The 12461-nt window shown below is 49.4% G+C and overlaps 1 protein-coding gene across 5 annotated transcripts in view; it reads left to right on the top strand.

Moving 5' to 3' along the window:
- Positions 1 to 11990, top strand: part of APBA1 (amyloid beta precursor protein binding family A member 1) — a 190146-nt gene extending 178156 nt beyond the window's left edge. For all 5 annotated transcript variants that reach the window (XM_019730551.2, XM_019730532.2, XM_074330535.1 and 2 more), the window contains 3 exons: positions 4911 to 5030; positions 7065 to 7205; positions 8306 to 11990. In XM_019730551.2, the coding sequence (XP_019586110.1) occupies positions 4911 to 5030; positions 7065 to 7205; positions 8306 to 8377 (333 nt within the window). In that variant the 3' untranslated portion in view covers positions 8378 to 11990. The remainder of the gene's footprint in view (positions 1 to 4910; positions 5031 to 7064; positions 7206 to 8305) is intronic.
- Positions 11991 to 12461: the final 471 nt, after the last annotated feature.

Raw genomic sequence — 12461 nt, 5'->3', positions numbered from 1 at the left:
GTGGGTGCAAAAGTCATTGCGGTTTAAAAAGTTAAAAATAATTGCAGAAACCTCAATGACTTTTGCACCTACTAATGTTTTTGTTTTAATTCTGTATACAGCACACCCTGTCTGCCTACACCTGAGCAGGTGCTCACATGGTCCCTCCCTCACCACCTTGGGGCACTTGCAGGAAATGTTCTGAGCTTCTTCATGGTTTCATTTCAGCATGGTTTGTTTCAGTGTTGTGTCCGTGCTCCCTGCGATGAATTTAACAAGCAACGCTCATCCAGATAAATTAGTGCTCGGCAAACTGACTTGAATCACCCAGGGGTCTTGTAAAAATGCAGGTTCTGGTTCAGCAGGTCTGGGGTAAGATTCTGCATTTTCAACAAGCTCCTGGGTGATGACATCACCAGTCAGCCTGTGCTTTGAGGACCCAGGGTCTAAAGCCACGTAATCTGCGTCTTGCCATTTTAATGCATGTTGACCTTTTCCCCCCAGTTGTAGGAAATACAATACACTGCTAGAATAGAGTTATAGGTATTGAATTGTGTTAACTGCTTTCTTCCCTAGCTCTTATCTTTTCTGTCATAACTCCTAAACCATAATAATTGGCAGGCAAAGCATGCTAGCAGTCTGCCTGTTCAATTCCTCCACGGTTCTGCCCTCCTGATTTTTTTTTTTTCTTTCTTAAACTAGAGCACTGCTTCCCCTTCCTGTTCCCCGGGCTTATCCTGGTTCTGCTTCTCCGTTGCCATAGAGACCATTCTGGCTTCTCTCCCCTCCATTCTTCCCTACCCTTTCCCTCCCATCAGATTTCTTAATTTGCAGCACCATTCCACCGTTGTCATGGGGACAGAATGACCATTTATTTAATGGGCACCTCCAATAAAATGGTCGCTCAGAAATCCAAGCTAATGAGACCCAACGTGAAGCACTGATGAGGAGCAGCAGAGCAAATGCATGGTCTGGTTATTTCCAGTTGCTGTCTCTCCAAACCTCGTCGTGCAGCACATTTCCCCAATCTAGAAATTCTGTCGCTGAGGGACAAATCTGGCATCTTAATTCACACAAAAGGAAGGCATCCTCCAGAGCGACGTGAACTTTTAGGTAACATTGAGAAAAGAGTCATTTTCTTGCTTTTCAGTGTGCTTTCTAAGCTTGCCCTGTACCTCACAAACATACCTACATAATCCGTGGTTAATAGGTGTAAACCTTTAACACAGGTGGCTTTGTCGGAAGAGTTGTGATTCTAACTGGTTGCCCGGTTTTCCGCACTCTTTGCTCTTATATCCCACATGTTCCTGGCCTCACATGATTGTGGAGAGAGAGGGGAAGGGACTCAAGGCCTCTGGCTGCCCGGTCATGTGCCCAACAGCCCTCCCCTGAGCTCCTGGAGGCCTTGCCCCACCGATTCCCAGTGCCGAACACATTTCCTGGCACATAGCAAATGATCACTAAATATTTATTGATTAAGTGAGGGAAAAATAGGAAGCACAAAAAGGAAAAAGAAATATATGCATGAATGGTGTCTGAAGAAACTCCACCCCCGCCCCACCCGTATTCAGCAAAAGAAGCCTATTTTTAATTTTAAAAATAGGTGTTTCTAAGCATAACGGTTGAGATGCGGTGTTGTCGGCAAACACATTTAGGAAGGAGAGAAAAAAGCATGAAAAAAGCATAGAAATGAGAAGTGGAAGAGAGCTTAGACGATGTCACCATTTGTTCGGCCGATGAAAAGATCGAGGTGGAAGAAGAGGGTAGCAGGGTGTCTGAGACCCCACGGAACTGTGGTGGCAGGAACATGACTTGAGCCCAGCTCTCCTAACACAGCTGAGTCCTGTCACCAAGCCCTGTGTCCCCCTGTCAGCATGGACGACAGACCTGCTGTCTGGCTGAAGACCAGGGAGACTCGCTGTCAGCTCATCCATTCATTGCTCTTTTTTGAAATCATCATTTCTTGAACCAGAGAAGTTTCCCAGAGATGGTCCAGAAACCACGGGGAGACGCTGGTAAAGGCTGCCTGTGTGTGTACCCCAAGTCACCATGAGCCACGTTACAGCCATTGGGAGGCTCAAACCCCACAGAAAACAGAGTGATTCACAACACCGAGGATACAAGCCGAACCGCTGGAGGTGGGAAATTAAATGGAGCTCCTGAAAATGCACACGTGGAGAGGACAAACTGAAATCGATCAAAAGCAGTGGGGAAGCAAGTGGCAAGAGCCCTGAAAAACTTGCGCCAGGCAGGAAAGCCAGTGAAAGCACGGCCCCCGTGCCAGGCTGGAATAAAGGACGTGGGGACACGATCTGTTCTTCCCTTGCTCTTTCTGGCTTCTCATTGAGCAAGCCTTACTCATGGATCAATGACACAGTCTCTCCCGCTGTCTCTAATGGGGAATTATGGTGTAGGAGAAAATGCTGTGGTTTTGAACACAGACAGACCTGGGTTTGACAGTTGCTGTGGGTGAACTTGGCGAGTTGTTTAGTATCTATGAGCCTCAGTTTCCTCTTCCATAAAATGGGCATAATGATAGCTGCCAGTTTGTCAAGGAGATTAAAGGAGACAGCTCCTGCGACTCTCCAGGTTAATACCCAGCAAGAAGCCAGTGTTCAGTGACAGATGGTTCGGCTGGTTTCATTGTCAGGATAGGTTTTGAGGGACAGTGGTCTTAGGGGTGCTCACACATGGTACAGACATGCCAACGGTCGAGTGGCCATCAGGCCAACCATCTCTCTCACAAGCTATCGCCCCCACCCCAACATTGCTCGCCCCTGCTCTCAGAGAGCACACTGGCCATAGGAGTGAGTCGTAAATGGACATCATTGGCTCTAATCATCCCTTGGAGAAGTTAAGTCACCTGGGTACAGGTGTGTATCACTGGGAAGACTAGTTAACACACAGAATGTCGGGTCCCATCCCTGTAGTTTCTGATTCAGTAGGTGTGGGTGGACCCCAGGCTGCATTTCTAAGAAAAGTGGCCAGGTGTTGCTGCTGCTGCCGGTGTGGGGTCCTCTCTTTGAGAATCACTGGTATACTTGTTGGCCAAGCATAATAAAGCCAGACTACCAGAGGTTAAAAAAAAACAACAAAAAACCCTATCATCCCTCAATCTAAAGCATATCTTAATTACTTAGAAACAAAAGGTGTGTGGGTCACTTCTGCCACTCAGAAAGGCAAGTCGCACTCTTGCCACAAATTTGTGTCGGTGCTAAAGTCATCTAATACCAGTTTCACCTCTGTGCTCAGCAAGGTGCTTGTGAGGAAAGCAGAGGCCTAAGCAGGGGAGTCATCACCTCAGTTCTGACCCCCCACAGAGAGATTTTGCAGACTGGTCAAGGAGTGAAGGCTGGCAGTGGTGGCTGTGAAATTTGCAGATTTCTATTTACAGAATAAGAGGCAGTCCCCTTTCAGACTAAAATGGATTTCTCATTGTTCTCCCAGGCTTCTCTTTCCCCTCTGCCCATCAAGGGCACACGCTGGACCTGTTTGTGAATTGATCGAGTGCTGTCTCCAGGGGATAGAGTGGACTTGGGGGGAACAGAGCCCCCCTTTTCCTGAACACCTGTCCCGCCTCTGGTGTTCAGAGCTCTCCCTCAGGAGGGGTTGCCCACCTACCCCCAGCACCAGCGTTTAGGAACAGCTTCTCCCCTTCCCCTCTGCCCCTTCGGAGGAGAGGGCCCCGGGCTGACCTGTAGCCATTTCCCGGTCAGCTGGCCTTGCTACATGGGAGTCCAGTGGGACATGTATTTCCCACAGGACCACTGGGATCTCCCACCTCAACTCTCAAAGCAGGGCCGCCAGCCAAAGCTCTGTGGTCTGCTTACCTACCACAGGGTGCAAAATTACCCCCTTTTTCTCCATGTGCCATGACTTGAAAAGGGTCGGAAAGCACCTGCTATAGGCCATTTGGTCTGGACAATCCATCGGGCAGCAGTTAGCTGAGCAGGCAGTCTCCAGGAGACCTGGGAGGTGGGCGTTTATCCCAGGGCTGAATTACGTTTGTCTGGCACTCTCCTCTTAGGGTGGTAGGACCTGCAGGGGGAAAAGCTTTCCCCTGCCTGAGAGAGGGAAAACATAGCTTTGTGATGATTTTCTAGGGCTCTGGTCACTGCCACGCATATTCAGGAAACAGGAAGGCAGGCCTGTGCTAGGCATACACTAGACTGGAGTGGGGGAAGCTCTCTAGTCCCCTTTTGATCTTCAAAGACCACCTTTTCCTCTGCCCTCCATTCTGATTTAGAGGGAGGGGCCTCTTACCAAGGATCACGAAACTGCAGACAATCTCCAAGTCTTATTTTCTACTTCCTTCTCCACCAGCAGCTTATTCATGCCCCCAAGGAGGCCTTCACTGAGTGGATTCCTGTCTGTTCCCTGCTTTTCCCCAGGTGCTCGTGGGAATGTTGATAAAATCTAACAGGCAGAGAACATGGGGGAGCAGGAGCGTCAGAGACAGACAACAAGCCTCGATGAATTGGGCCAGTGGCTGTGAATTAGATGTTCTTTGTTAGAAGAGGAGGAATCGCTAGAGTTTGCCTTTCGGAAAAAAAGTCTGTTTGCCACTTGTCTCTCCTGACTAGGAGACAGAGATTGTGCACCCTCCATCTTCCAAGCCTGAAAGTACACGCGGCAGTTTTCCTCTTAGTTGCACAGATGACCACTTTATTCAGATCCCTTGAACACAGCCCATTTCCCCAAATGAAGACATTGCCCACAGACACTGGTGTCTGCACGGAGGAAAGGGCTGCGTGTAAAGCAGGCAGTTTCTCGCGTGCTGATACGGCCTGGCAGTGGCCCGCAGGTAACATCAGGAGTCGATGGAGTAACAAGTGTCCTTGGGGCTTCGTTTGCCATTGGTGCTGTCTGCTCCCATCCCGTCTGTCGGCCTCGGTGGTCACCATGTCCACTGCACTTTGTTCACTTTTCAGGGCTTGAAGAATCAGGCCCGGGTAAAGCTGAATATCGTGAGATGTCCTCCGGTGACCACCGTGTTGATCAGGAGACCAGACCTTCGCTACCAGCTGGGTTTCAGTGTCCAGAATGGAATTGTAAGTACCACTCCATAACCGTTTCCAAAAGTCTGACAAAAATGTGGCCCAGTGTTTGTTTGTTCTAAGCTGGTCAGTTCCCTGAAAGAAGAGGAGGAATGGGTGAAGACAGGCTCAGCTTCCTCCTTGGGCAGAAATTTCCGTGCCTTTCCACGGGAGACGAGGAAGGCCCTTCTCAGAGCCCTGGCCCTCAGAGCCCAAGTCGCTCTGTGACTGTGCAGGGTGGCCCTCCCAGCTGTCAGCTGGAGATCGTTTGGGAGGCAACAGCAAGGGCTTCCTTCCCGTCTGGCTCTGAGGGACTTCCACCCTGTCACCACCCTGATTATACAAACTCCGCAGAGCCTGCTGCTGGTCCCCAAGCACTGGGGGCTGGGCTTCAAAGCAACCCGATTGCAGCTCGCAGCCTAGACTGGGAACCCCAGCCCCCAGGGCTGTTACACACGACTGGTCTGTGCTTTGCCTTTTTAACCTCAATTTGCACTTTAGGGATACAGAGTGTTTTTATCATTTGGATGTCTGCCTTAAAATAATACTTCCCTTTTTTCTTAATCATGGTGAAACCTACACAACATTATACTGACCACTTAAACCACTTTTAAGCGTACAATTCAGTGGCAATACGTACATTCACAAAGTGTTACACGACTATCACCACTATCTCTTTCCAGAACTTTTTCTTCATCCCAAACAGATATTCCATACTCAGTACCACTTTCTTTTCAGCATTGCTTACTTTTCTGGACCCATAATCATTCTGGATTTGAGTGGCAAATCTATCCTCTATCTGTAACCTTCTTGATTCTACAGATTTTGGATATGCCCTCCCTCTCTTTGCATTCATCTTTCCAGATAGAACAAGTCTATTCTTTTTCCTACTTAAATTTCAAGAGTTGTAGGTAATCAAAAATGTATTCCAAGCTATGGTTTAAGGTTTAGAAATAGCCATTTGAGGTTCCTAATCGGAGTTGAAAAATCTACCCAGTTCATCTTTTCTTTGTACCTATGTAGCCTCATGTGCTTTTTGGAGAAGAGCCTGGGTCACTCCTTACATTAATAGTTTGAGTCTGATATCATATTTTTATCTGTTTATACCTTCTTGTTTGCTTTGTTCATATTTGAATAATACTAAAAGTTCTGGTGTGAACAAAGGGTTGTTATGTAATAGATGTGGGTTTATTGGCATCCTTTTTTTTTTTCCTTCAAATTGTGGGTAGCCCGTAAGGAATCTATTGACCCAAATTACGTGACAGGCTGAAGGTTTTCACACACTCATAGACACAGGAAGTGTGTTGTGACAAGATGTTGCAGCCTTCTCTGCATAGGATTTTAAGTAAAGGTGCATAGTCGGGAGTGAAAAGTCAACTTGGTAAATTCAAAACACATTCTTCTTGGAAAATTCTGGTTGCTTTGTGTGTGAGGTGGGGGTGGCTATAGCCTGCAGGGTGGAGCCCAGAGCCATCCACATGAGGGAATGCAGGCTCATTTCCAGCCACCCGCCGCCCCTGCCCACCCACTGGGATGAAAACCAGTGTCATTTCCATGAGTTGGGAAAGCGGAAAGGAGCAGCTCCCCTCCAGCAGGAACACCAAGTGGGGTTCAGCCCCTTTGGCTCCTGTGACTGTGACCCTAAAACGTAGCCGCTAGCATGATACAGTTTGACATTTGAGTCCCGGCGATGATTGTGGGAAGTAATATTCACCTGAGGTATACAAGCTGCCAGTTTGAAAAGCTGTGGCGACTTGGTGACAGGCCCAAACAGTTCTTTTTACAGGACCCAGCTGGAATGAAAAGTAGTCCGAGTTCAGTGCCTGTGAAATCCAGTGACCTGCTAATGTTCTCTGTGCAAAGTGCATGAACAAAGTGACCATGTGGGTATACAAAACCCTATTTCTTGTGCAAAGAAACAACGATTCCAAGGCCCAGAGCCTCATTATGGCAGCTTCTCCCAGAGGGGCGGGGGCTCCAGAGAAGGCAGCTCTCTGTCCCCACCCCGTCCCCTGCCCAACACGGGAACTTGGCCTTTGACTCTGACAGATCTGCAGCCTCATGCGAGGGGGAATAGCCGAGAGAGGAGGCGTCCGCGTGGGACATCGGATCATTGAAATCAACGGGCAGAGCGTGGTGGCCACCCCGCACGAGAAGATTGTCCACATCCTCTCCAATGCCGTGGGGGAGGTAGGAGTGGGGCGCCAGTCCGGGTCCTCTGGGGCCCCTCGCCTCGGGCTCACCCAGGTCCTGAGGAAGCCTTCCAGGAGGTGTCCTGCCCCAATCCCAAACACTCATCCACCACCAGAACAGTGTCTCAGACCAGAGTTTAAACCCATTCCTGAGAGGAGGTCTGAGAGCACCTCCGTAAGATACGATCAAATCCCCTTTAGTCTTAGGACGATTTGATTACTTTTGCTTCAAGTCTTTTTTAAGTCTATAAGATTCAGGTATACAATATTATCATTCAACCTCTGTATACGCTACGTAGTGATCACCCTCAGAAGTCTAGTCACCACCCATCACCATAGAGTTGACCCCCTTCACCCTCGTGCCCAGCCCCCTTCCCTTCTGGTAACCACTCATGTGTTCTCTGTATCTATGAGTTTGTTTTGGAAGATATAACGCTAAGGGTATAATGCTGAGTAAAATAAGTCAGAAGGGAAAAGAAAAATAGTGTTTGATCTCACTTCTGTGTGGAAGCTAAGACAAGAAAAAACAATCTCACCATCTCTTTTTAGCTCTCAGCTTCTCTCCATGGCTGCCCAGTTCTCTCCATTTTTTCCCATCTCATCTCACCAAATGTGCCTGGAAAACTGAAGTTTTAGATTCTAGTCTAATCAACAGAACAGGCCTCCAGAGGGGTCTGCCTGGAACGCCTGGTATGGCCTCAACTTAGGTCCTAAGGGCTATTCCAGGGCTGCTTTCCCGAGCCGCCCCACCTGCCAGAGGGGAGAGAGGCAGGAGCAGTCAGAACCCCACAGCAGTTCTACTTCCGTTTAAAGAGTTGTCTCTTTTAAAAAAAGAAAAAGAAAAAAAAAAGTCCTGTGAGAGCAAGAGCATGTGACTGGGAAAATGAACCTTACCTGGTTTGCATGTTACTCTGTTGCCCCTAACGTTATAGAAAGCCTGTAGATTCCACTCTTCCTGGAGGCCCCGTGGGTCAGGCCACTGTTAGTAGTGGGGTCGGGGTGGGTATCTTCAAATCCCCCCATGGTGAGAAATGCCGCCTCTCCCCCAGCCCTGGGCCCCGAGCCTTAGCCCCTGATAACATGTGCTTCTGCCCTCAGATTCACATGAAGACGATGCCGGCTGCCATGTACCGACTGCTGACGGCCCAGGAGCAGCCCGTTTACATCTGAGGCCACACCCACCGCCTGGCGGCATGCATGGAGGACTCACCTCACTCGTGGTTGTGTTTCTCGTGCTGCATCTGTGCACCCACTGAGACATCTCCCCCTCATGCCCAGCATTCTGTCTTACACAGGAAGGAGAGAATCCGCAAAGACCTCTTTATTCTCTGTCTGTCTTCAGTTTGCATTTTTATTTTTCATACCTGGGAAATTTTGTATGTACTCCTTGAGGATAGAGAGCGGCCAGTATCTACCTGGTGTCTGCCCAGGACTTGACTGTCCTGAGGGGCCCTCAGGGCGGCCCGAGGAGGGCTGTCACTGCCCACGGGGGAACTTCCCTTCCCAAGAGGTACAGACCTCTTAGAAGGAGCTCCCAGGGGCAGCAAAGAAGCTGTTTCAGCAGTGCCTACAATTCAATCACTGATCTCTGCTCTCCTCGAGTCAATGTGTGGGAATATGGTAGTAACGGGGGACCAGTCTTTATGGATGTGCCCTGCCCACCCTGTACTTGGGGCACCGTACATTATTTCTGCCCAGAATTCCTGAGCCAACCTTAGGCTTCTCCCCTGGCTAGTTTTAGTTTCAGCATAATTGTGTTTTCTAATAGGAGCCTTGTCCCTCACGGATGCAAGCGGAACTGCTTTGGACAAAGATGCCATCACATTGTGGGCCATCCCTGGGCCATCTGTAGCTTCCCCAGCTTGTCCTGAGGTTACAAACCGTGAGATAAAACATAGGCAGGTGCTTTCCGCCTCCCTCTGGATCACACAGGCTTATGGACGCATAGACTCACCTGCATATATATCACCCTCCCCTCCTTCCCACCATTCAGGAGGCATGCGGAGCCCCTGGAAAACCCACACCACCTCTCTGCAAGGCCCCTTCCCCTGGCAGGTGAATCCTGCATGGGCCGATCAGCCCTGTCCTGAGAGAGATGCCCTTCTGTGAGCAAGGCCTGGCCCTTGGCTCAACGTTTTCTCCTAGTGACCTCCCCATCCCCCCCCCACCCCCCCACATAGGGAGTCTGGGAAGGCTCTGCTCACCTGGAAGACGAGGATGTGGGTACAGTCATATTACATTTCCTGTTCCCAGGCAGGACCGGCTTTCCTTTCTGCTCAGGGCCACTAGGCGGGATGTGACATTGGAAAGGCTAGAAGAGTACATAAACCGCAACACTAAGGGGACATTGATGACCTCAAGATACGCCTCAGAATCCCCAAATGTGTTCCAGAGACATCATCTCGCTGCCTCATGGGTGTGAGAGTTTAACCAGTGTGGAATGTTACATGTTTTTATCAGGTGCCTCATGTTTATTGGTTCTGTCTCAGTTCAGTGCAGAAATTTTAGTAACATCATCCTGAGCCAGTTCTTACTTATTCTTGGTCCAAAGAGCATTTTGTTTTCATGTGGATGTGGTGTAGCTTGCTTTGGTTTTTGTTTTGTTTCATTCATGACCTCAGCAGAGACAGGGAAGAGAAACTATTTTATAATATTAATAATAGCCCCTGTTCTCTGCATCTGGGATATTTATGTTGTGTGTGTGGAAATAGGAATGCAGTGAACACATGTTGGGTGGTATGTAATTATTGGTCGCATGGATGGCTTTGGCGAGGGGGGTGGGACGAGAAAAGTGATTATAAAGAGGAACAGGAGCCTTGCAGCACAGAGCTGTGTGCAGTCAGTTCCCCTGGGAGCTCTGTGCTTTCTGAGTTTTCTGTTTAGAGTCAGGAACACTGAAGCTTGCAAAGGTGTCAGCGGCTGATCGCTCAGTTTGTGGTACAACAAGCCCTGAGGAAGAGGGACTGTGCTGCCCCCATCCCCCCGACATCGTTTCTGGGAAAGGGCCGCCTCTTCTCCAGGGGCGCCAGGTGGGCAGTCAGGAACCATGGCTCCGGGTTCTCCATTTATCAAACTGTAGAGTGTCTGATAACATAAATAGTCATACATTCATCATTCCTCTATCAAAAAGAGAGAGGAAAACGGGAATGCAGTGTGATTGGTGGTATTTCAGGCATCGGAGCCTCGGGAAATGATTGGAGGGCATGTTCCTGTGTGTCCCCAGGTGAGCACTCAGGCTGCTGGCCCAAAGCCCCTGCCCAGAGGCCCGCCCACGACTGGCCAGGGACAGGGACGCCGTCAGCATTCTCTGTGCAGCCTCCCAAGTAATCACAATGAAGGGTCTTCCCCCAGTGGGGAGAGGAGAGAATATACTTTCCAATGTTCCTGCGCAAAAATCTTAGTTTTGACAGGTGCTGAAAAAGCCAGTTTGATAAGCTGTCCGAGAAGACTCACATATTTTAGCCCAAGAGTAAGATTATGTACCTACCACATACCCTCGTGTTGGTAAAAGCGGCCCCTCCCACCCAGATGGCCCCTGTTGCTGGAGCTCGGTACAAGGTCACCAGGCTGAAGTGTATTCTTTTCCCTCTTCTCCCATTGGACGGAGGAAGTTCATCTCCCTTTGGTTAACCAAGGAGATGGAATCTTAAACATTAGTAACTCGTTTTTCCAAGTCCCATGGGAAGTGGCAGTCAATATCCCAGTATGTATCGTTATGTATGTAAATATCTGAATACCCCTGTAATGGGGAAGGCTATCTACAGAGCATCCCAAACACGGCCCTGGCAGGAAGCCACTGTGGCCACTCAGCTGGAAGATGCTGGTTATTCAGCTTTGGCCACAGGTTCCCAGATTCATCTACCCGCTCCTGGTCCAGCGAGGAGGTACCAGAACCCACCCCACCTCTGCCTTCTCAGATTCAAACATTTCAGGGAGCCACCACCAGCCTCAGGTTCCCGAGAGGAAGAAACCCCCAGAGACGGATGCCTGGAGCCCCATCCCCTCACCAGAGCAGGCTCTGTGGGGCTTGGGGCCCATCCTGGGGCTGGACTCCAAGGCCCTACAGACAGCCCTGCTTTGTGAACGTCACCCATCCACACTGGCCTCAGAGGGTCCCAGAGTAACCTACTACCTCCCCCATTGCTCCTGTCACCCCCAGGCCCCCATCCACAGGCTGATGAAACCCATCCATGAGCCCTTCTTGGGTCCCTCAACCTAGGGGTGTGGCTGTTACCAATGTTTACAACCAAGGGCCCCTCCCCTTAGCTCTGTTTACTCGCCCACTTACGAGGCCACTTGTTGGTTTGAGTTTGTGTTTGTCTGCTCCTTTCCTGGTTTGGCCGGCTTGAACTCACACACGACCCGAATCTCCATCCCCCTCCATCAGGGCAGCGCGGGAAGACGGTAGGAAGGAAGTTGTAGTACATATTCAGCAGCCCCGACAGTATGAACTTGTACTATTGGTCTGTAAAGAGGGTGAAATAGAGCTTATTGTAAAGCGTTGGGAGACGTATAGTATTGTATTTGTAACAATATCGTTCTTTGTATACACAAAACTCAATGATCTCTCTATATAAATATAAATAAATATATATATAAAGTATATATACACGTGAGCCTGGAATGTGGACGCTGCACACCCACTGAATGTACTTCCTCTGGCAGTCTGGTCACCGCCCTCCCCTCCGTAGTGTTTTGGGGATTGTGATGTATTTAATGTTTTCTTTATTTAACTGAACGCTAATGTCTGTAAGAGTTGCCGCAACAATAAACAAGAACTTCACTTCTTGGCCCTGGCTGAGTATCTTAACCATTGCAGGGATGGGATAGGATGGGACCCAGGCAGGGGACAGACTATGTCTTTTTCCCCAACAGACCATCACCTGCCCATCCTGTAGAGCGTGCTTGATGCCCAGAGCCCAGGCATTTTTTAAATGGGCATATTCTGTGTCGCCTGTTACAGCCGATACTCCAGTCTTGCCGGCCACCTTAGAGCAAGCACACTGGATGGGGAAAAGGAACCCTCTGGATTTTTCAATGAGGGAAGGGAAACAGGAGTTAGTTACTTCCCGTCCCCTCCAAAAAAACTCTCCAGTGCAGGGATGTGGCCTCCATTAGTGGATAGTGGAAGGGAAGCTATGCCCTGGGGGAGGCTTACCTGAAGAGTCCTGAGGATTTCTGGGACATGTCTGATGTTCTTTGTAATTCCACTTTTTGAAGCTTGCTGGGCACGACCTCTCTGCTGCCAGGGGCA

Source organism: Rhinolophus sinicus, linkage group LG04 (assembly GCF_036562045.2).
Source record: "Rhinolophus sinicus isolate RSC01 linkage group LG04, ASM3656204v1, whole genome shotgun sequence".
NCBI classification, from domain to species: domain Eukaryota; kingdom Metazoa; phylum Chordata; class Mammalia; order Chiroptera; family Rhinolophidae; genus Rhinolophus; species Rhinolophus sinicus.
The sequence above is the reverse complement of the archived record's forward strand: the minus strand, read 5'-3'. Positions and strand labels throughout refer to the sequence as shown.